At 36.4% G+C, this 26326-nt stretch overlaps 1 protein-coding gene across 1 annotated transcript; it reads right to left on the reverse strand.

Moving 5' to 3' along the window:
- Positions 1 to 8034: 8034 nt before the first annotated feature.
- On the reverse strand, positions 8035 to 26106 carry LOC140171280 (uncharacterized). Its single transcript, XM_072194509.1, has 9 exons — positions 25943 to 26106; positions 24866 to 25108; positions 22778 to 23068; positions 20881 to 21618; positions 19639 to 19743; positions 19146 to 19199; positions 17829 to 17873; positions 14600 to 14773; positions 8035 to 12394 (listed from the first exon to the last, which is right to left on the reverse strand). The coding sequence occupies exons 1-9, from the start codon at positions 26100 to 26102 to the stop codon at positions 12210 to 12212; spliced, it is 1995 nt and encodes a 664-aa protein (XP_072050610.1). The 5' UTR covers positions 26103 to 26106; the 3' UTR covers positions 8035 to 12209.
- Positions 26107 to 26326: the final 220 nt, after the last annotated feature.

Genomic DNA, 26326 nt, shown 5'->3' on the forward strand with positions numbered 1-26326 from the left:
AAGTCTGTATTTGCAAGAACATGTTGGCGGGTCAGAGTGGAGCAAGACCTATAGTGGTGTTTGCACTCAAATATTGAGACAAATAAAACTGACACACAAAAGAAATGGTATCATATTAAGAAAAACACTGCAGTTAAAAGGAGAATGCCCATTGGCTGAACTGAAGAGGCCGATTTGCAATGAATACAAACCATAACGAACACGACAAAGGGCTCAACCATTCTCTGCTGAGGTAAATTGGTTCTATTTAGACAAGCTAAATAAAACTGTAATTTAGTTGAATAATTATTTTAACTTTTAAATCACCTAGTTAATCTTTTGGGACTAGTGATCATCGTACTGTATTATGGACTCCAAAGGATCATGAAATCAGATCCAACAGCGTTCACATCCGCAAAGTACGACCCTGAAAGACTCTAATCTTCATGAGTTTGGCAGATGGATTACTAGTCATACATGGACTGAGGTCACTGAAGCGGCAAATACAGGTGATAAGACCAGTGCCTTCTACAAAACTCTGAACTCGGCAATACAACTTCACTTCCCTTGTCGCAAAGTGAAACTTCATGTACATGACAAACCTTGGATCACTCCAGCTATTAAATCGCTTATTTGTAAGAGACAGAAATCCTTCCATGAAGGTAACACTCACAATTGGAGAATCATGCGCAACGAAGTCCAGCACGAAATATCCAAAGCAAAGCGTGACTTCTACCGTGACCGGGTACAGCGACTAAAATCAGCGAATCCGGCAAAGTGGTATCAGCAGATTCGTGTTATGGCTAATATGACAAAAACTGAATCAAACATTGCTCCACCCCAGGGGTCAACCCAAGTGACTTTGTCGCTGTGGCAAATAGTATCAATGAACATTTCGCATCAGTTGCTAATGACCAGCCACCTCTTAATGTGGATGATCTTCCATCTTTTGAATCGTCTGACAATTCAGCATTTGTGGTGTAGCAGCATGAGGTGTACAGAAAACTGAATAACATAAAGAGCGGTAAAGCTGGAGGTCCTGACGGAATACCAAGTAGGATTATCTGCGAATTCTCGTATGAACTGAGCTTACCACTCTCCAACATCCTTAACAGATCTTACGCAGAGGGTGTTGTGCCACCCCAGTGCAGAAAGGGCACGGTGGTCCCTATCCCCAAGAGTAAGCCTGCAACATATAACAGTCTCCGCCCAATATCTTTAATGGACCATTTTGCTAAGGTAGCCGAATCATTCATGAATCAGTGGCTCATGGACGATATTCAAGAACATATTGATCCCAACCAGTTTGGAAACCGGAAAGGGGTGGCGACTACGCACTACCTTGTCAAACTGTTGCATACACTACACAAAAATGCAGACAAACCAGGAAGCCACAGTACGCTGGTGGTCACTGACTTCAGCAAAGCGCTTGACCGCATAAACCACAATGTACTCATTCGCAAATTAATCAATCTTGGAGTCCGTCCCCCTGTGGTTGCGTGGCTTTGCAGCTTCCTTACGCAAAGAGCACAATGTGTTCGGTACAAAGGCGCCATTTCATCGTGGATAACGCTGAAGGGAAGTTTACCCCAAGGCACCTTATTCGGTCCAAATGGATTTCTTGTCATGATTAATTCTGCACTTGTTGACACACCATCGTCTATCTGTGTTCTCAAATATGTTGACGACATGACCATCATAGAATCAGCTAAGGCAACGCAGCCTACCACCATCCAAGATCAGTTGAACACTTTTGCAGACTGGTCAAATGAGAACAACATGAAGCTCAATCCTGAGAAGTGCGCATATATGTCAATCTCGTTCTTAAAGCGACCGCTAAATCACGTGCTGAAACTCTGTAACACTAATCTTAATCAGGTGGATGTCACCAAAATCCTTGGCGTCCAAATCTCAGCTGACTTGACATGGTCAACTCACATTGATCAAATGCTGAAGAAAGCCAACGGTAGGCTTCACATGCTGAAGCTGCTGAAAAGGTTTGACTTGCCGATTGAAGATCTTGTGACAATATATGTTGGCTACGTCAGACCACTTACAGAATACGTTGCTCCGGTTTGGCATTCAAGCATCACCGCCAAACAACAATCCGCCATTGAACGTGTGCAAAAGCGGGCTTGCAAGATCATCCTGGGCAACAAATACTCCACCTATGATGAGGCTTTGACCACATGCAACCTTACCGTGTTGACTGAGAGAAGGAAACATATCTGTGTAACATTCGTCAATGCAATGATGAGTTCTCATCAATTCCGCGAATGGCTACCTCTCCTGTCGGCAGTAGCACAAGTCTGCTACTTACGTAATTCAGATCATCTGACCACTGTGCGTTGCAGAACTAAACGCTACCAAGAAAGTCCAATACCCTATCTCACCAAACTGTACAATGACCAACTAATGTGATCTTTTATCATTATTATCATGTGCAATATTATGAACAATTTTAATGCAAATGTGTTCTCATCAATCTTTTATGTCAATTTTAATGTCAATTTTAATGAATAATGTGTTAATATGTTTATTATATTTTGTAAATATGTGGCAATTCAGTTTTTACTGCGAGTGCATCTTAATAAACCATTTATCTATCTATCTATCTATCCATTTTGTACTTCACAAAACCCGGTCTACGAATTCCTGGATACGCGCCTTATTACATACATGACTTGTTTTACTAATATTTTGATCGTAATAATTAAACAATGTATTTCGTCATTTTATTTTTTTAAAAAACAATATTTTTTTCAGGGTATGTCAGTTTACTAAATTACATTGCAATTGTGTAAAAATCAGACATTTGAAAAACTTAGGCTCTGAAAACTAAATCAATAATTCTACAAAGACGGTCTACATAAATATAAAGAAATTTGTTTTGAGAACAGTAAGGGGGGGGGGCATTGCATTTTTGAAGGTGTTATTCATATACTTGCCTTTATTTCCTTACTGGTTTTCAAGGGCTGTATATTTTAACTGAAAATTTTATTTGCAGTAAATATATTTGTTGTCATAGCTTATGTTCAAAACAGTACTGCTGCTCAATATTTAGATATTCTTCACTGCTTAACATATTTCCTGCTCAATCTACATGATCTAGCTGTATTATACTCTTGCCTGCAATATGACTTAATGCCAGTGGGAGAAGAAGTAACTGGTACCCGCCCCCTTTTTGGAGAACATCTTTCCCCCTGTTGAACATTATATTTCCAATTGAAGTAAACATTTTTAAAGACCCCCTGTAAAATGGCCATTGCAGAGATTTCAAGATATGAATGAACCTACCAAAAGCAATATTAGGCTAATATTGTCTATAAAATGTACATGGTCGTCATTTTGGTCCATACTATGTCGACTAAAATTAAAACATAAAACATAAAATTAAAACATATTTAGAACATGTACTTTGAAATTATTATTTTTGTGCATAATCCGTTATATAAATATATTAGTTCACAAAATGCCTACGATGATATGGGTAGTGAACACTACACATAGTAAATATTCATGTGAAACATTTTTTGCATTGTTGCAAAACCTTTTTTTTTCACTTGCAGCCAATTTTACAAGTTGACCTCATATGACCTTTGACCTTAGGATGTGACCTTAAACACTACCATTACATGAAAGCTCCCATAATGCAGCTTTGGCTCAAGCTTGATATAAAACTGGATTGATTGAGTCCATATTTATTGGTCGAACTATGAGTTTTAACATTGGACGAGATGTATAGTGAGACCAATAAATATTGGGTGTAAAGCATCCAATTCTATCATTATGTTTTGGATCCAATATTTTCACACACTTGGATCGATGCATCAAAACATAATGGTTGCAATTGGATGTGAACTGTTCACCTCATCATCATCATCAGTCGGCTGCGGAGCAGGCGACTACAAGCTTTCTCCATCTATTGCGAGCTTTGGCAAGCGAAACAATTTTGTTTGGCTGCAGCATCCCTTCAGTATCTCCCGGAGGTTCTGGACATACTGCAAGTACAGCGTGCGAGGACGTCCCGGTTTCCTCTTCCCATGTGGTGGAATATAAAGGGCATATTCTTTCACAGGCTTGTCGTCTGCAAGACGCAGTATATGGCCGAGAAATTTGAGTTGATAAATCTTGACTCTGGCTACCAGTGGAGTGGTGTTGGTCAGATTGTAGATAGTTTCATTTGGAATCCGATCCACATGCTTGATGTTTAATATATGACTCTGTAGCAAGATGTTGCAAAGGCATTAATCTTGTTCTCCATGTCCTTGGTGATTACCGGACTCACACCCGTACAGAAAGACAGTAACACAAGTTGTCTCAAACAGCTTGATTTTTGTTCTGATTGGCAGGGATGGACTTCTCTAAAGGTGTTCCAGTTTCCAGAAAGCTGCCCAGGTTAGTGCTTTTCTTCTTTTAAGATCTCCGGCACTATATCTTGGAACTACTACTCTTGGTACTACCATAGACTTCAAGTGCTGGTTGGGCGTTGCAGTTTGCAGTCTGCCTTAGGTGCGCTGATGACAAAGTCTAGATCTGCTGCTGCAGTTGCAGTCCTAGTAAAAAAGCTGCGACTGGGCCCGGGCCGTGGGGCTTTTTATCATTGGATCACATATGGTCTACCTCCAAATCGTGTGCAATATGAAGATCATATTACATTCTGCTGTTAACGAAATTTAGATAAATATTTTGCCGTTTAGAGGCTAATATGAAATATGTGGGATGTTTTCAGTGACCATTTTCTAAATAAACCAATTTCTTTATCAACAATTTTACTATTATTCCAAAGCATATGGTCTACTCCTAAATCGTGTGCAATATGAAGGTCATACAACATTCTGTTGTTGAGTTATGAGACAAAAATGAAGTTAAGATAGCATATTTTGCATTTGGCTGAGACAATCAAGAAAAAAAATAGTTGGTATACCTGGACAATATGTTGGAACTCTTAATCAGGTGCGGATTCATTGAATGTAGAATTTGTATTTTCAGCCCATTTACAATTTGACCTCAAATGACCTTAGTATGTGACCTTGAACACCACCATTACACGAAAGCTCCCATAATGCAGCTTTGGCTGGGCTCAAGTTTGGTTGCCAGTGCATGTGACTGTTCATGTGAGACCAGATTTTGTATTCTCAGCCTATTTACAAGCTGACTTCAAATGAGCTAATTAACCTCAGAATATGACCTTGAACAACACCAATATATGAAGGTTCCCATAGTTCAGCTATGACCCAAGTTTGGTTGCAATAGGATTTCAACTTATCATACGAGACCAAAAACCCTTACAGAATTGTTGACGGACAGCGTCGACACACACACACCCCGGACTGACGGACGGACACACACACAACCTATTAACAAGCATTAATATATGATTTTGGTCAAATTTTAATTTCGTAATTCTTTGCCCTGTCAGGAATGTTTTCTGGTCAGTTTAAGCCAAACTAATGTTGTAAAATGAAAGACAATTCATTATATTGTACTACATGTATCTTAGTCACATGTGGGATTTAAAAGTCACAACTTGCTTTGTTATCCTAAACACACAATTTAGCTGGATCCAATTAGGCGAAAAAAAAGCTGTCTCAAAGCTGCCGGGTGCGTACATTTTTCATAGCGCATCAATGTCAGGTGATTCATCTATTTTTTTTCCAGTAAAATCATGAAATTCTGAGACACATTTTGAATAAAATTAACTTTATTTGATACTCGCAGTGTTATGGTATAAAACAATTGATATATGTAAATATGTATTTCAAATGTGTAAATCAACCACAATATTAAGCTGTGTACTTTTGAACACTCAAAGATGACATCTTAATTCAAAATTAAACTGGGGCGTCCTTTTGAATATGTCTTAATAAGACCATTTTGAAAAACCCTGTATGTATTCAGTTTGGGGTACACACCCCTGCCCAATTTTGTGCATATTTTAGCATTTTTCTCAAAAATTATAGCGCACTGGGTACAAGTAAGATATGTATATGATAGGGGCATAGACTACAACTACTGCACTGGAAATTTTATTTCAGCACAGACAACAGTTGTGGAGTTACAGTCAAAAATGGGGAAAACCCAATATTTGATCAATAAATCAATAACTACTTGCTTTTAGTTGCTGAATTTTCAATACAGTAGTTGTAGTCCTTGCCCCTATAATATACATATCTTACTTGTGACCAATGTGCTATAATTTTTGAGAAAATGCAAAAATAGGCACAAAATTGGCCAGGGGTGTAGTACCCCCTTAAGTCATATATTATTCACACAATGTATGTGTGCTTGTGTACAGCTCATGAGTGCAGCTAAGCATTCCATGTTATTTGTGTGCACTTACCAGCCTTTAAATTCTGCAAAGGTTTTCAAAATGTTCCAATTTCTTGTGTGTTTAACAGCAAAGCTTATGCCTCTGTATCTCTCTGTAAATAAGACAATATTAGTATACAATAACACACCGTGTCATAGAATGTTTAAAACATATGTTTAGGTTAAAAGTATTATTTAACTTACCAAAAGACAGACATCTTCACTCTACAACTGCTTTTCACAAAATGACGCTCAACTGAAATTCCCAATCAGCTCTATTGTCTGCATGCGTCCAACCATATAGCTGGATCTGCCACGGATATGGATTGGTAACTATAAAAAGCAACTTGTTCCATGTGGGTTTTCCCCAATTGTCTGTATAACTATATACGGACAAATTTAAAGGGCATTTACTTGATACAACAAAACAAAACGCAATATTCCATATGGGTTTTTCCCAGTTACAGGGTGAGTTGAAATATATGTACCCAACTTTACATGTCTGCATGTACATATATCTACGTAGCAAACACAAAATATTTTCCACATTTTTTGCAAAAGGTTAGAAAAGGTTGCCAGAAAATGTTTAAATGTCGGGTTATAGGCCTAGATGGTACTAAATGTTTTAATAACATTCAAAAACATTCTTTTGAAAATGTACTGCAAACCTTCCTAAAATACTGTTATTTAGGAGCTGTGCAATAATTATGAGCTGCGGTGGGAGGGTAAAATTGGGGGGGGGGAGAAATTTTTGGCAAGCGGAGAGGAAGGGGGCAAGCGATTTTTGGCACACACTCATGGGGTGCCTTTAAATAAAATGCTCTACATGTAAATATGCTTAGGAAAACAGTACGAAAAAATGCTCAAATACGCAAATTTTCCTGTTCGCTGCGCTCGCAATATATATCTAGGCTATTTTAGGTTTACAAATTGGGATCAAAAAATTTGGCATATGCAAAGGGGGGATTTTTTGGCAGGCTGAGAGCTGGGAAAGTAATTTTTGGTGGGCTGAGAGGAGGGACAAGTGATTTTTGGCAGGCCGTTTGAAAATTGTACCCCCCTGGGGCTCATAATTATTGCACAGCCCAAGTATTGTCGAAATATTTGGCAATAAATGTTTCCAACAAATATTTTACACTAGCTTACACTAACATTTTGATAACATTTGAATAATGTTATAGCATGTTTAATAGAAAACATTTTAAAATGATCTCATGACCTTTATACATAACCTGACATTTAGTATTATTAAAACCAAAATCCAAAAACGTTTTGTATTTGCTGAGTAAATACTTTGCAGTATTATATTCAAATGACAGCAGACTGGCATGTGGTCTGCTAATTTTATTAATGTACTTTTTTGTTCCATCAAGTGCCCTGCATGGGCACTGATGTAATTTTGAGTGGGATCAATTATTGTTATATTATTTAATACATATATAAAAACATCTCAAAATTTGGTCATCACATCCATCACCATTTACACATCTGTGGACACTTGAGCCAAAACTAGGAAATTACGCAAACCCTGATTTTTGATATCTATAAACATGGCAAAAAGCTAATTCAGCTTGCTGAAGAAGTTGATTATTTATTCACAAATTAAGACAAAATAGAAATGGTAATAAAATCAGAAATAATAGGTCCTAGCTAGGTAATACCATGGGCTAAGGGTACAGAAGTTTTAATTGCTGCATCAATGCAAATAAAACACTTGTTCAAGGATTTACTTTCATTTAGCTGAAATTTTATATCATTTATTTGTATTAATTTTTTCTTACATAATAGTGATTTCATTGGGCTAAAATTCAACATTTATTATACGCATTGCATGTTTTGTATGCACGTTATATAAAAAATGGTGAAAAAACAACTCTTTACTCAAAAGGTAAAGCAAACTTAAAACTGAACTACACTGTTTTATAAACCAACATTGTTCATAAGTAATTAAAAGAAACAAAAATGAGAAATACATGTATACATTATATAGGAAGTCTGTTATCTTTCAAATCCCATGTTATACTCGATGAGATGCATGGCAATGGACATCGATGCAATCATTATACATGCCATGATGCCCGTTGACAATCTAAGTAAACACCCCTTAGCACTCCCTTTAAAAGGGAGTGCTAAGGCTGTATGGAAGTCAAATGACTGTCTTGGCTCCACCACCGTTAGGAATTTAGCAGACTGCCGAATCCGGATTCGGCATTTGGTAAATTCATTTTGTTGCATGCATTATTTTTAAATTAAACAACAAGGGATCAATGCTTTACATATCGTATGGTTTCCCTCTTCTCTCTTTTCCCTCTCTATCTCCCTCCTTTCTCTTTTTTCTCTGCACTAGGGGGCGGGGGCCCAAATAGACAATATTTTCCATGGGATAATTGCGCCCTCTCTGCCCCATTCGAGAGGTCAAAAGTGATCCTGGGATTTGAAGCTTAATCATCTTATGGTGCTGCATACGAGGGGGTATCAAAAAGTTTTAGAAATCGCCCAAAAGTTACAGAACCATATCAATGAAATTTTATGTACAGTATGGTGCAAAAATGGTCTCATAAGTATGTTTACTTTTTTTTATAGGCCCTAGATGTCAGTACCTGCCTATGTAACCGCATAAGCAGCAAAATGGAGAAAATTGAGGTATGTAGCATGATTAAGTTTAAGTTAGCTCTAAAAGAGTGGGTTTTAGCTCTAAAAGAGTAAAAACAGTTACACATATTTCACTCGCGATTTCGAGTGAGCCTCATTCGCTCAAAAGTGGCGCAAACTCTCACTCTTTCTTGGAGTCAACCAATCAGAAGCGCCGAAAATTGGCCGATGTTTGTTGAATTTGTGTAACAAGATGGCGAACAGTGTACGTGAATGAATGGCGAAAAGAAAGCGGATTTGATGAAGAAATAGACAGCATACTCAATAGTGATTACATTTATGTGTAGGTCATAACTCGTAGCAAGTATAGGCCTACACTTGGTCTGGAGACAACGGCGGCAGTAAGCTTAAGTCATATGTGAGCAGTTTGTTACCAGCCCAGTTGCCGGTTTACATGTACGCATATGTAAGCTTATGTAGGTTACGCCGCATCACGCTTCTCCAGACTGTGGTCTGTAAGCTTCTGTAACATGGTATTTGCCAAGTGTTATGTCCTAAAACCTAAGTGTACTCACCATTGAACAGTTTGACTATTAGCTTCACTAAATCCATAGTTTTTCATCATTCATCCCACACTGAAGTTCAACACATTGTGTATGTGCTTAAGCTTTAGACAAGTTCAACATTCCTAGATCGGGCCCTACCCTAACCTGGGGCCTAGCCTCACAACAATTTAAAGCACATAGTAGCTGTTATGAACTGCTGTGATATTCTTGTATATAAAATAGGCCTAAATGAATAACTCTTTTCCGGAGTGAATTTTTTCACTCTTTCTTGAGAGTGAGCTTCACTCTAAAAGAGTTGTCACTCAGACGGCTCTTAGAAAGAGTGATTTTTCACTCTTTCACATTTAGAGAGTACCTTTATTTTTTTCAAAACCGATTTTTTTGGGGGGCATATTTGTAATACCTACACATATGTTCCAACTTAAATCTATGAGCAAACTGTCAAATTCGCCCTATTTGTAGTAAAACGGGATAATTTTCTGTTGGTCCAACAAATCATCATATAATTTTTCAGATTATGATAATATATCGGAACGGTCGCAAATCGTAGTCTCCTACAAAACCATTTGGTTACGCTCCCTCCGAACATGTGGAGGGAGCATAACCAAACTGGCTGCGTAGGAGACTAACTCTGAGGCCGCAATCGCCGTCCTAATCCAAAAAGTGCGAGATATTTCAAGTGATAGAGGCTGAGACTAGTATACTAGTCTCATAATAGAGGTGAAGTTAATGATGTTGTTTCTTTGCAAATTTCCAATGTTTTTCGCATCCAAATGTATTGGGAATTTTCATAATGATTGCATATTAACTATTTTATCATTTTGGAAGAAAAAAAGAAAAATCTAAAACTTTAAAAAGATCGTACATTAGGGCTTTAAGTATATTTAAATATTTTTTTCTTCAGTATCGTGACTTTTATATATCCTGGTATTAAATGTTATCAAAATGTTTAAACAAAAACACATGATCATGTTTTAAAAGCATTTGTGTTTGCTGCACGAATACTATCCATGAGCAAAACACTTTGACAGCTGTTTAACACAACGAAAAAGCAATGGCGAAAAATGACATTGCACAAACTTCTGTTGCCCGTCCAAAACAGACAATAATACTGCATTATGCCGTAACATGACACGATCTTGCCAAAAACAAGATGATTTTTGGACAGCTTTTTCCTCACACAAATGAATAGGCAATATGCCCATTCGTATTCCCATCTAAAAAAAAATCGAAATTTATTCACTTCTTCTTGTCTATACTTGGTCAAATTGTAACCACCAAAATGGATTTTATTAGATGTCGTTCTCTACTTGTTCTATTAGGATACTTTGATTCGCTTCATAATGCGACAAACATAGCATTTTTCTGCATTTTATAATCCGTTCTTTTGTCATTTGGAATGTAATGTTGAATAAGTGATGTACCATATAAACTGTATGCATATCACTATTCGGAGTATGCCTTGTTTGTACATCCCATCAGCTGTGTGTAGCTCTGCCAATAATCATAACTAATATGATTGGCGAGATTTTACACACATTGTAGGCGCTGTACGTCTACTTGACGCATAAACTGTGTGTATATTGTTATTCGTCTTATATGTCTTGTTTGAATGAATCCCATCAGCTGCGTGAAACTCCCGATAATCATGATCATTATAATCAGTGAGCTATAAATACACGCATGCAGGCGCTGGAATGAAATCCCAATTTTCTTCATTTTACCTCATTTGTTTGGCTCGAAATTAAAATGGGCAATGCGATCAGTAGCTACCAGTGAAAACTAACATTTAAATAGGAGCCTATTTTTATGTAAATCACACATTATTGCTTTAAAAGAGCGTTTTGTGATCCACAGCATCATCCCCCCACTTTTCTCTAATAAAGTTGACATTTTTATATCACTGCAAACCTCTGGCAACATGATGTTATGTACAAAAAAATTCTTACAGATTAATTTGTCTAGCAAAAATATCGTGAAAATTTGAATTGTGTTTTGGTATACCTGAACAAAATAACAACACATTGTCTATGGAGCAGTGTAATAAAGATAATCATGCATAACTCGCAGATCGAGGGTTGACAAACAGAAGGCCTTAACTCACTTTTGGCCATGTTGGGATTTTGGTACCAAAATAATCTGTAATACCCACAGATTCTTAAAATCATAAGCCTTAACCCAATTCAACTTCCTATTGCATCTATAGCACAATAATACTTGGTCACATCTCAATGCAAAAATATTATTTTACTCATTTTTCTCAAAAAGGCATTTATTTAGTTAAGGCATTCTGTTTGTCAACCCTCGAAATGCAAAATCAGAATCAAATTTTGGGGATAAGTTTTTTTTGTGGATATCTCCTGAAAAAAAGAGAAGCTAGGATCATGAAATACTCTTTTAATTAGAGGCCATTTTGTACACAAATTATAGTGAAATTTATTACTATTGTGCACCCTGAAGTTTTCACATCAGGAAATAATGTCTCCAAAGGCCTACCGTCCCGATGCAGTGTTTTAACATTTCAATTAATGTTGACCAACATTGTGAGGCAATTCAATCTTGATTAGTGTTAAGAATATCACTATGGTAAAAAGGAGCAGTTAAAACATCTACACTTCTGTGTCAATCAAATTGTTTCTGACAGGTGTTGAAACAATCAGAGAATTCATTCTTACAGTAAATCCGAGCATACACTTGTTGCGTATGGATCTGTACATCACAAGCGTTCAAGTTGTCAGAAGTTGTTCATCTGCACCATGGTCAAAAGAACATGTGTTTTTCTGTACCTGTGCAGATACAGTCATATAGGTCTCTCTGCTTACGATCTTCATTCTCATTTTCCATCGATAATAATGTAATAACACTGGGAATAGGTGCTAGAGAAATCGGGTACTCTGAACTCTCAGCACTTACATAATGTAGATTTGGTAGGTACCCATGAAATCCTACAAAGAGAAAATATGAAAATATTATGAACATGATTGATGGTTCATTTGAAACATTTGGCATTTGAAATGTTCAATGAAACATTACATTATGTAAACAGGACATGGCAGGAAGACATGACCCCAGGACATGATGTCAAGTTCTTGGGTAAAAACGTAGCCTAATCAGCATTTGTCCCGATGGAAAAATGGTTGGTAATCCACTCTGCAGCTTTAACGCAATCACCGATCAACTTCAAACTTGTTACGGTGATAGGATATGGTGGCCTGATGTGCTGAATAGTTTTGTGTCATTTTATTTGCATATTTATGAATATTAATGATTTTATTTGGATATTTTGCCTTCATTTTCATTAATCCACTCTACAGCTTAAACATACACGGCTGTTCTAGACTTTGTTAAAGATTAAGTGAGGCTATATTCATGGATTTGTCGAAGGCTTTCGATATCATATACCACAATATCTTGTTGGATGAATTATATCACTATGGTTTTTGTGGAATATCTCATACGTGGTTTAGAATTTTCCTCTCAAATAGAAAACAGTATGTATATTATGATAATGTAAAATCTTAATTAGCTCTTGATCAGAGCCCTTGTACCTTAGTAGATCCAGTGATCCCTGAGTAAAATAAACCCAAGCAAGTGACTGGTAAAGAAAATGTAACACAAATCCCTGCCTGGTTAGACCATTCTGTAAACTAGAATTATGTGGTTTGTAATTAAGGTGGCCCCCACAAAACTATACACTACATGAGGACACCATATACTATCACAATACCAAGTTTGAAGTTGATCGGTGATTGCGTTTAAGCTAGAGAGTGGATTAATGGAAATGAAGGCAAAATATGCTGATGAGCTCATTAATATTCATAATATGTAAATAATGCGACACAAAACTATATACAGCACATGAGGCCACCATACCCTATCTCCGTACCAAGTTTGAAGTTGATTGCGTTTAAGCTGGAGAGTGGATTAATGAATTTGCTTCCGCCCGGACAAACAAACAAAGATACAAAGAAACAAACAGGCAAGGAAACAAACAAACAAACAACCATATGGATGATAACATAAGCCCCACATATATGTGGGGGCCAAAAATTAATACCACTCCTAGTACGGAGCTTGCCAAAGGCAAGCTACACTATCACTAGGCAAGCTACATAAGTCACCAACCAGCACTTCCCTGTCACCATGGTCACCAACAAGTATAGGACCACTATACATTATTACTGTCTACCCACAGATATTGGTCTATCCCCATCCACCAACCGCTCAAGTCCACTCACCGAGGCGCCAGAGCCGGTCTTTACTATAGTGTCAGAGGGCATATGGCATGGTTTTTCATTTTTTCTTTCAATTGGATGGAAAATAGGTCGGCTTTGGAGCAAATTTAAATCTCAATATGAAAATGTGATGTATGGTGTACCCCATGACACACTACATTTTAATGGGGGAAGTTTTACTTGGAGCTGGGGACAATAATTCCAGAAAAAAATCAGTGGAATTTGAAGAATGCCAATTAATTGCCACCCCTTCACCAATTCAAGTCACATCACTTTTCACCTTATCAGTTCCTAGAATATAAAAACAGGGAAAATCTGTTCCAACTGACCAGCGGGGAACCAAAGGATGGATACAAAAGGTTACAACAGTGTCACACTAGCAATGGATAAAATTAAAAACAGGTAAAATATGACACAACATCCAATGGGGGGGGGGGGAACACAAAACATATAAACAAAGTTAAAAACCTGACGTTTCGAAAAAGACAAAACGTTTTCTTTTTCAAGGGATAAAATAAGAGACCTGCTCTCAATATAGTGGTGACCAGCTCCTAAAAATTAATTTCAGTTCCTAGAAATTGGACAGAAGGAAATTTATGCAAATGAGCTACCAAATTAGCATATTTTGTGACGAAACCCTACTTGAGGTTGAAGACTGCTAATTGTCACCCCTCCACCAAAAATCATATCACTCTACGCCTTACCAGTTGCACTTGCAACCTCAGACAGACAGAATGATGGACGGACAGACGGATGGAATGACAGGCAACCAGGAAACATAATACCTCTGGCACAGGCTTAAAACCATACTTTATATACTGGGTTGCACCAATCCCTCAAAAAGTAAACATTTTCCTAATTTTGGGTTTTTACTAGGTTCTCAGAAAATAGGCAACAAGTAGACTCTATACCCACCTGATTGTTCCCATTTCTGTGACCTATGAATCATGAGGAACAGTAGCACCAAAGCCAGTATGCCTGCTATACAACCAATCAATATGGACAGCCACATCTGTTCCTGTCTGGTTGCCAAAGGTGCTGTAGCATAAGGTGCATCCGCTCTTGGGGTTTCATCAACCCGTGTCCCATCTGGTAACAAAATGAACTGTACATCAGTTATAAATAAATTATTCTGGGGGGTACTCAAGTTTGGTTTGGGTAGGGATGTGTTGCTGACAATTTGACAGTGGAACTATCCATATATCAATTTTTCAAGAAATTTGGATGAATGGCTATACCAAAAGTCGGTTGTTTAAACTATACTGACAGTGGGTGCAGTAATGATGTGCAGTGGTAACTGCTTCCAGGCTGGTATTGTCCTTGGGAAGAAGCTGAATTTGTATGAGTCAGTTCTTGGAGTCAGTCAGTTCTTGGACCTCACTGTGGCGGATTTTATACAGCATCGTCAACCTGTAGCCTCACTATATCATAGAAGGTCCAGTGACCCAGAGTAAAATAAATCTGAGCAAGCATGGATCACGACAAAATCCTAGGGGGTATATAATAACTACAATGTGTGACTAAATTGAAGAGTGCCCCACCTGACAAAAATGAAAGAAAAAAGTGCCCAAAAAATGGGCAAGGGGGCAAGGAGCCCTTTTCTACCAAAATTCAGCCCGAAAATACACAATTTTTCCACTCTACGCGCGGCGCGTGCGCATATTGCAAGGGTTAAGGCTTTCCATCCTGATAATGGTCAAAAATAGAGTAAAATACCACATCGTCTCTATGTATTTTTGTCTCTATATATTATATTTATCTCTATGTATTATATGATGCAACTGTAATTTTTTTCGTCTGTGCCCGAAAATTTTATTTTGCCCCCGACCAAAAAAGCTGCCTCGCCCCTGGCTATGGAGGAGTTATCTTGTACATCCACAGTCGACTGGGGACTCATTTGATCACATTGTCACAGTCTCTCCATGGTAAGATCGATACCCTTTGGGTGAAACTGACTCTTTCATGCTCCCGCCCAATCCTCGCCGGTATTGTCTATGGTCAAAAGTTTGTTGTGAATTTTTTGAAGATCTAGATTCTGTACTTAAAGAAGTTGATGGTGTAAGTGTTATGTCAAGAACACCTGCTGAAACCCTCTGTACAGGAGTGGAGAAAACTTGTCGGAAACGGGCTTTGATCATGTATGGACCACACATCCTGAAATGTTTGCTAATAATGGTGCCATTTCTTTTTCTCACAGTGATCACTAGTTGGTTTACACAGTGAGGAAAGTTACCAATGTGCTAGGGGTCCCTCCCGTAATATAAAGGCAGGCTCGTATCGTAAATATGATGTCTCTGCATTCTTAGAAGATCTCAATCTAATTCCATGGTGCACTATTGAGGTGTCTGATGATCCAGACATGGCCTGGAATATTTTTTGAGGGCCTTTTTGTTCCTATTTGTGACAAGCATGCCCCCTTCAAGAATATGAAAATTCTAAGTAAACCGCCTCCTTGGTTTGACGATGAGTATGTTTCCCTTAGGAGAGATCTTGATTTCTTTAAGGGAAGGGGTATGAACGTTTGGACAGTATTTATTGTGGGACATTAGAGCACATCAGACATACCGAATTGCATTCTGAATCTGAAGAATGTCCTTCTGATATCAAATAATTTAGATTTTTGAAATTCGCAATGTAATACACATTTTATGGCAAATCATTAAAATTTATATTTTTGGTATTTAACAGTACTCGAAGTAAACTTTATAAATCTGATGATATGTACTTAAAGTGTATGTAGGTGGGATGAAAAGCCGACGATCAATTGAAAATTTTGACCTTTCGTATTGAAGATATGGATTTTTTCCCAAAACACCAATAAAAATTAGGTCTTTTTGGGAAAAAAATCCATATCTTCAATATGAAAGGTCAAAATTTTCAATTGATCGTCGGCTTTTCCTCCCAGCTACATTGCCCACCCCATGATCTACGTAACCCATAGTTAGTGACAGGAACTTCTCTTTTGTATTATCGTACATGCACCATATAGAATTAAAGTGCATAACAGTGCTGTACTCTCTTCAAACGTGCACAAAAGTAAAGTTGCTATCTACTGAAGATAGTAAAAGTTCTGTTGACCATTTATGTGTCCAGTCCCTAAGATCTGCCCGATGTAACATTCTAAAATGAACAATACAACCTTAAAAACAATCAGCAATTGAGTAGGCCTAGTTCTTTTAAGTTTTTGATGCATGTCATGCATTATTTTATCATATCTTCTGAATGTTTATAAACAATTTTAGGCCTACCGTATATACCTAGTAGAACTTTGCATGTTTGAGTTTGATACTAAAGTGCAGTCCCATATGTGGTGTGATCAAGCAAAATCAGCCAGAAGTCTGGCGTATTCAATTCAATTCAAAACCACATTGAAATTGAACAGTTGTAGTGTTTCCAAAACAATATGCAAAATAAGAAATTATTGTCTTCGTTTGGCTATATCTGAAAATCAATATAGGCCTATCGGACTTCCGACTAATTTTGCTTGATCACATCACATATGTAAATTTCATATCTCTGATCATGAGGATCACATGGAATTCCACATCAAACCATTTATAAAAGATGTATTTTTATCAAATATATATATGTTTGACTGGTAAAGCTTTCCCACATCATTTTTAGTATAGCTTAAAATCTCAAAATTAATGGTTTTGCTTCCGCCTGGACTAGACATGACAATGAACCAAGCAAACAACCATCTGGGCCATAACATAAGCCCCACACAGTTGTGGGAGCCAGAAATGACTTCTGTATACACAAAGCTTTTTGAACATATCTGTATAATGACCTCAGATGACCCTTAAGATTTGACCTCACATCTGTTGACACCACACATGTCAATGTATCCAAAGTCCAACCCACTGAAATCTGTCACATCATGTGGGAGAAATCATCAAATGGCAGCCAGGGTTAACATTTTTAACACACACATACCCCCACATGGCAAGCACACAGCGAACAGAGCATAGTCCCATTCCAACTAAATATTTGTTGGTAGTGATGATAACGATAATTACAAGTTATGTACATTGTACATAGTGCATATCAAATTAAGAAACAGTGAAGAAATCAAATTCTTTTACAGTATAGATTCTATAATTATTCTTGATAACGTAAATTTATAATGACAATTACAACTCACCATCTATTGATGAAGCTGCACCTTTTGGTGGAGTGTTAACCACATCTGTGAATGTAAATCAAACAGGGTACATGTATTAACTGATTAAATTAATGCATGTTTTTGTCTTTTTATGCATCACAGAATCTAAAATTAATAATTATATACTATATGGTACTTTATTTTGCGGCGGCAACACATATAGCCTACATGTATTATCAGTATAAAATGCACCTAAATTACATCTGCATTACAAGTGCATTTTTATGCAAAAACATGTGATTTACTTGTAATTTGGTAACAAACTGAATGGAAATTTAAGTTAGACAGGTTTTGTCCATGTAATTTCACAATATTGGACCCAGAGTATAGGACATGCAGCAAATGGTACTTTTAAGCTTATCAGAACGGTAAACTGCATATCCGTCTTTACACGCTTTTCAATGGGAAATGAACTTTGCTGCTTGGATGATGGCACGAGAGGTTAGCATTTATTCCGTATTGAAAAGCGTGTAAAGACGGATATGCAGTCGACCGGCCTCTATATACTCATGCGATATAAGGCATGGAAATTTCCATCACTTTTTCATTGAAAAAAAAAAAATGTGGGCATATTAGGGCAAGGGCATTTATTTGGAACATGGAACAATTCTGTATAATCAGACTTACAATCCACAAGTCTTCCAATAAATGGACAAAGGACATGATTTTCTTGTAACAAAATATTTGTACCAGTTGTTGATAAAGGTCTATCTGTCATCTTCGTTTGTTGGTAATATACAATATTGATTTATCGGCCACTCTAAAAAATGATTAAATCCAATTCATCAATCTTTTACATCACAATTTCACTCCCTATTGAATCTCATTTCAAATACCTTTTTTTTAGCGATTTTGTGCATTTCTTGCTCTTTTTCTGGTAAAATGCATATATTTTCAGATATACCGAGTAAGATTTGTGCATTTTTGTTTCACAACATAAAAATTTAGAGCAAAATATATCAGAATACAATGAAATCAAGCTATTCCCATGTAATATACATACATACCTAAATTTTGTAACCCCATTTCATTAAGACCATAGTAGGTGTATGATATGATGCAAAAACCACATAAAAGTTAGGTGAACAAATGAGGCAAATGAACACAGAATTAACAAGGAAAATTGTGGCTATAAAACGATGTAAGTTTTCAAACCAAATTTGTTGAAACTCCTTTAGAATAGGCCTCAATGAAGGGGAAAAAAACTAACAAATGAACAAAGTCAATAATATGAGGAAACAGGTATGATTTCAAATATTTCTTTTATGCTTATGAAAGTTGATACGTCAAGCTTACCATAAATTGCCTGAAGAAACATCACAGCAGCCACCATAAGAAGACTACAAACGACTTCAGAAAAAGAGGAAAAAGCAGGTTAGTATACTTTCGTTCAGTATGAATAAAGTTCCAAATGTGTAATAAAGGGATTTGGTTACATGGTGTAAATTGCTGTGGGAATTAATACACAAAGTTATGGGCACTCTTAACACACTAGAGTTTTTGCCAGGTTCTGTACAAATGTATAAGATTCTGAAAACATAATAATGGTTACAATAGGAATTGAACAATTCATATGAGACCATCAAAAGGTTAATATAAAAGCTTATCAAAGTCTATACTAAATCATATTTGACTGAGACACTGACTGATACACACCCCTACAGATATATTATGCTGCCATAAGGTGTAATTTGGATGACCTGAAAATTTAAATATTTGCTCATTTGCTGGATCAAATCACATGATTTACTTCTATAGGGGTCTGAAGTTATTCATGCGTCTTACTTACCAATGCACGATCGCAATCGCTTTCTATTGATTGGCTGTTTAACCCAGGACCACAAACTGACTGGGACCGAGACTCTTTCCTTCCCTCCTTCTGTTCGCTTTACATCTGTACAGTTCAAACATATGTGACATGCAAGTAACTAATTTGAATATTTTTCCAGCTGTTTGATATATTTTTTGTGTGCAAAACTTACCTATTTCGATATCGTCAACATAATTATATAATAATAATAATAATAATAATATGGAAATTTATAATGCGCAAGTATCCGTCAGAGCCGCTCACCGCGCAACAACAGGAATATGACCACAAAGGGGAACATGATGAACAGAGCAAATACAGATAATATACAACATACCATAATAAGAAAAACAATCTATACTACAAGTCATCAGCAAAAGCGATATTAAACAGATGTGTTTTTAACAAAGATTTAAAAGAGTCCCAAGTAGTACAGTTTTTAATGTGAGTTGGTAGATTGTTCCAAAGTTTAGAACTATCATTGAAATGGAAATTATAAAGATTATTTAAATATTTAAAAGTCTGGAGTTTGCAAATAATTTTGGAGTACAGAGTTTTGATAGTAAGGTTTTGAGATGATGAGAGCTTGAACTGATTGCTAAGACCAGGGTCGTAGCAGGAGGAGCCTCAAGGGACCTATGGACAAGGAGCAGTGGGGCCCTTTTAACATCTGCTTTATCAGCCCTTATTTCATTTTCTCTTTTGCTCGGGGCCCCTGAACCCTCGGGCCCATGGACTTTGTCTTCCCTGTCTTCCCGCTTGCTATGCCCAATGTGTGACCATGCTATTGTTATAACAACAATAGTGTAATCCTTTTAACAATAGCACGGTCCTTCTTGACAGACTAATTCATCCCAGTTTAGACGTTGACTGTTTTTGTATTTTTTAATTTTTATTCATTTTGTTGATGGTTGTCACCAGACGGTTTGTATAGCAATTGAGGAGCATAAACTGGCTGGGACCAAGACTAGTTGTACACAAGTCAAAAAATAAAGTCACTCAGATTTTTTTACTTGAAGCCAATTGTTACACTATCTGTGTTGTCAAGCTACCAAGGTGTAAGTTAGTGGTAAATGACCACTGAATACTTCTGGATCTTATTAAACTTTGACCTCCATGCCATGAAACCCAACAAAGTAACCAAACATCACAAATATTGCAAACTATTCTTTTTCTGAATTGCTTTGGAAATATGAAACTACTCTTTCATTAAAATCTCACCTGCAAGTTGATTGGAGGGCAAGGTATCTTCACCACTAGACATTACAAATGCAGGAGCCTCAGGTACCTTATCCGCAATATTTACTTCATCATCACTAAAACTGGCATCGCTAACTCCACCACAAGCATGTTCACCATGAGCATCACCAGAACACTTACTTGGTACTGCCACACCAGGAATGTTACATTCATCTGCTACAAAGGCAACATCTGAGGATGCTAGCAGGTTGTCATTTGATGTTCTATCAATAATACTGCTGTCATAGAAACTGCTCTGTTGTGTTTGGTTGCTATGACACCCTGCATCAACATCACTGGATGAACTTTGTAGCACATCAAGGAGACCTTGTTGGTCATGTATGAAAGAAGATGTATCAGCACTGGTATCAATGGCAGTTGAGCTGGAAAGAGCAAGTTCAGAACCAGACCCTTGGACAACCACCCCTCTGTTAACAAGAGCTGTCTTATAATCTTCTGCCGATGGGGTCAAGTTTTCAGAAGCAGCTAAATTATTTTGGTGTTTCTCTCTTGTTTCTTGTTGACTGATAGCAAATGGTTGAGATGAACTTTCATCAGCTTGCTGACTTGGCCCAGCATTGTCACTGTGGTGTTGATTGACATCCCATGGATGCTTGGATGATCCAGCAGACTTTTTCTGAAACCGATTTGGAGGACCCTCGCTCCCTGCTTTTTGCCTTTCATCAGGAGAGTTAGGTAAGGTTGAATCTGTACTCTCATCTACAAAATTAAAATGATAAATAAATAAACAAAAACATCTTTTATTTAAGGCAGCTGTGTACTCTAGACATTGTTTCTTTCACAAAATTGAGTTTTTTGATATGTTTGTACTTTGTTATGTTTTTTATATGCAAGGAATGAAAATCCAGATTTGTAAACTCCAACTGCAATATTTTAAGGATTTTATTTCACTATTCCAATCGTGTTTGAAATTGAAAAGGAAAGAAAATCTTTGTTGTACCAGCAGGGTACACACGCGCATCAACGCATCACGTTGCGTATCGCGCAATTTGTTAACGCACAAATACGCTACGCATACGTGACACTTATCTGCATGCGCGCGCGCATCTTATGGAAACACCACGGAAGCACAAAAACCTAGTGGTCAAATGGCTCCGTTTTAGCTGATAAAATGTGGATTTTTTCAAGTTCTTTCCCCCGATTTAAATATCAAGTTATGAATGGATTTCGCTCAAACTTCTCAAGGGGCCGTGGATTTACCCGATGTTTATGTAATGTAAGGTAGAAAAATAAAAACTGCCGCATTCTCCTGCGAGATTCGATGAAAGTGCAAAATGTGACCACTTTAAACTTCAACTGCCATTATTTCAATGTTCATTTTCTCGGTAAAATGACGATTTAGGTACACGATAACTCAATAAATACAGCATCTATAGGTAAGCAAATATTATGATTATCGTAAAAAGCATGATTGACTCAAGAAACGGTTTTCTCATTTGTTTATATTTTGGTCTATTTCCGATTTTAGGCATCATTTTGTGCAAATAGGCGTTTGTGAATTTTAAAAAGTTCAATTTGATGCATTATATGGTCAATATCTCAAAAAATAAGGCCAATATCAAAAAAATTTAAAAAAAAAGTTTTTGGAATGGAGCCTCAAGATTGAGCTAAAAATAAAATAAAATATTTTGGAAAGAGTGTTTTTTGTTATGATGTACCTAACAAATACTGCCCAAAACTCCCTTTTTTTGTGATTTTCTTCTTAATTGTTGTTTTTACCCCAAATCTGTATTTATATTAAGATTTATTGATGTCTTGCCTTCATAAAATGTATACTTTTATATGTCTTGCTGAATAATTACAAAGTTATTGCACTTTTACTACATGCATGTCTGAGAGTACACAAAAATACACATACTTTGGGCATATTTATCCTGCATTATCACACACTTTTCTCCTTCAATGTGTATATCCATAATCTTCTCTGCCCATAGCCATGTGTCTTTCCTTGCAACTGCTTCACATAGTCTGTTGACTCCCAGCTCCGGCATTTGAATGACCAAGATGAGACTTCCATTTCCTATAGCTCTAACGTTTATGTATCGTATTGGGATCATCAGCCTCTGTGATACCACTTCCCTAAATGCATTCACATCAGTCATGTGCATATGTCGAATGTTTCCTTTGATGCGGAATTCTACATCCTTTCCTGTTGAGCAAACATATGCCATATGTTAATCTATTATTAAATCAGGGATAAACTCATCATAACATAATCAATTTATTATTGTAATATTACTATTTCAGTCTGAAAATATTATGCACTGCTTTTTATTTATAAAAGTTGTGTTTTAAGGAGTATTTCATGATTCTAACATCTTCTTTTTTATGGTATGTTTCAGTAGATATCCATAAAAAATCTTATTCCTAAAATTTCACGAGTTTATGTGAATGACCTACGTTCCATAGGCCACTGTATTGTAACATTGAATTTGACAATATTTTGGCCAGGCAAATGATTTTGCAAGAAATTGTTTGCACACAAACATTGTGTGGCCAGAGAGGTTTCCCATGATATTAAAAATCTCAACCTATTTTTTTAGAAAGGGGTATGAGGCTGCATGTGGATCATGAAATGCCTTTTAAAGTTTTAACTTTAATTTTAACAAACTTTTTAATTTTAATTTTAACTTTAATTTTAACAAACAAATGCTCTTAAAAGAGCATTTGTTTGTTAAAATCAAAGAAATAGATCACAATCACTTATCAACCATCCATTATTTATCTCAGCAATTATAATAACACATTGTCAAGGGACGGATAGCAAAGTCTGCACAGTATTTTTGTGGGACATGCATGAGATCACATCAAACATATCAAATTAAATTCTGAATACAAGAAATGTCCTTCTATTATAAAATAATTTTGATTTTTTGAAATTGGCGATATAATACAAATTTTATGGCAATTAATGTCCTACAAAATTTAGGTCTTTTGGAGAAAAAATGTGTATCATAAATATGAAAGGTCAGAATGTTCATATGATGGACTGCTTTTCATCCCAGCTACATACATTTTAAGTACATATCATTAAATTTGTATTATATCACATATTTCAAAAAAATCAGAATTATTTGATATCAGAAGAGGACATCTCTCGTATTCAGAGTGCAATTCGATATGTATGTGGTGTGCTCTCATGTCCCACAAAAATACTGTGCAAATGTTGCTATCCGATCCCTTAAGTGATCTTGTGTCAAAATTAATTCTGAACTTGTGGATTATATTACCAATAGGAGAGACATACTATTATGTGATGATGTATATTCATACGTAGCGGTAAACGTAAATAGAAAGCAAAATTATATTTCTACGCTACACAAATTTGGTACACTCACCGGAGCGCTTTCACTGGGTTAAAGAAGATGAGAATATAAAAACAAGTTTAGTAATTAATAATGCAAATTTTATGCAAATTAGCTCATGAATAATTAATGAGCTCATAGCCAAATATAATGAAAAAAATCATTTGATTTACATTTTTGAAGTGTATGAGTACATCAATGTGGCATTTTCATGCAGTTTTACTGCCGTGTTTCTACATATAATAAAAAGAAATCCGAGTTACTTTGGACTTATATTTAAAAAGTTTATGGACATTTTTGGCCTATTTTTAGGGCAAAATTTGACCTAAAAATGGTTAAAAAATGAAAGTTTCCCACATTTTAAACCATTTTATGATGGGTAAATGGTAGTTATATTAGGAAAAAGGTTTTTTGTTGACAGAGAAGTGATTTTAAAATTATCAAAATTGTTCAAAAGATAAGACCTTATTTGTGTAAATAATTTTTGCACATGCACATTAAGCCATTTCGTGCCATATGGCACAACATTGATGGGGGTAATAGAATAGGGTTAACAAGATATACTGCCTTTGACATTTGAAGTTGCCTTTTGTGGCTAAATACACTTGCAATATTCATCTTAATTATTTGGACTTCTTTACCAAAAGATTTTCCCCTTCTCTTGAACAAGACCAGAGGTTGTGTTTCCATAATCTCCTCCCTCTTCTGTGCATATTCTTCTGTGGCTTCATAAGCACTAGTCAGGCCTAATTTAACTAAGCACCACTGGACAAAAAAGAGATTATCTTCACTAAACATATGACATCTTTGCATCAAGTTGAAGAACTCCTCTGCTGTTTTTATGTTGTCTAGTTGTTTTGCTTTAAGCCCATGCTCCAAAAAATCTGCACAAAGATAAACAGAATTCATGATTTGACCTACATTTCACTACCAAATGTAATATTCTATCAAATATTTGGCGATGAAAAAAAACCCCAATATTTATACAGAATGTTTCAGATTCTTATTGTGGCAATTAAATCTGCCTAGTATATGTTTTGAAGCCAAGTTGACATACACAAACATGCAATTTTCAATGACAAAAAATGAGCCCCTCAATTGTCCATGCATGCATACTGTGACATGAATGCCCATGTGTGTATCATGTGTTATAGGTTAATATTTCCATTATAGATTGTGAATTTGCGTAGTATTTTGAAATTGTATTTAAATTAATTTTTACTATGGACAATAATCACTCAAAATATTATGTAGGGGTGCTTATTCTGGGAGGGGTACAAATTAGGTCCAATATGGTATTATGGCTCATTGATTAATTCTTGGAACGTCATCAACGCTTTGAGAAAGCCAGAAGGTTTCTGGCGAAACTGTCAGCAGAAAAACACAAGTTTATCATTTGGTCTTGGCAAATGAACTCGAAAATAGCTGAATTCTTGGAACAGTTAGGCTAACAAGTTTGTACAGAAAACCTCTGCAAGTCGAAAAGCTGACATATAATACGTACATCCAGTCGCAGCACCAATGCGGAATGAGAGGCATTTTCCCCCAGCCACTACAAAAAAATCACAAAATGTCCAATATTTTGTAGGCATTTTTGCCTCCCCGACCTTCTCACTCAGATTTTACTTGTCTGCCCCACCCCAGGAAACAATTCCTGGTGCCATCACTGCATGCATCAATTTCTGGTGCATATTTTTTGCTCCCTGTGTTTTACTCACCTTCTATGCAAATTCCCTTCAATTTCTTCAAGTTTGGCTCAGATATTGCTTCACATATGTCATATTTCAAACATTGAAAAGCTGCATTTGGAATAGTATTTAGTATTTCGTTTTCTTTCTTTCTCTCGCTGCTGCTTGCTTCGACTTCCACTACTTCCATTGTTCCTCTTCCTTTTCTTTTTGTCTGCACAAAGAAGGAAGCATTTATGTCATACAAATTAGACAATGGTTTAAGACTTGTTTTCACCTACATCATTGGGCTGCTAACAGGAATATTATTCTTTTTGTTCTTACACATGCATGACTAACAAAATCAAGAAAATAGCTACACTTTGGTAACAGTATAATTGAATTACATCATAATAATAATAAAAAAATATAATA

Source organism: Amphiura filiformis, chromosome 15, assembly GCF_039555335.1.
Source record: "Amphiura filiformis chromosome 15, Afil_fr2py, whole genome shotgun sequence".
Classification (NCBI taxonomy): Eukaryota; Metazoa; Echinodermata; class Ophiuroidea; order Amphilepidida; family Amphiuridae; genus Amphiura; species Amphiura filiformis.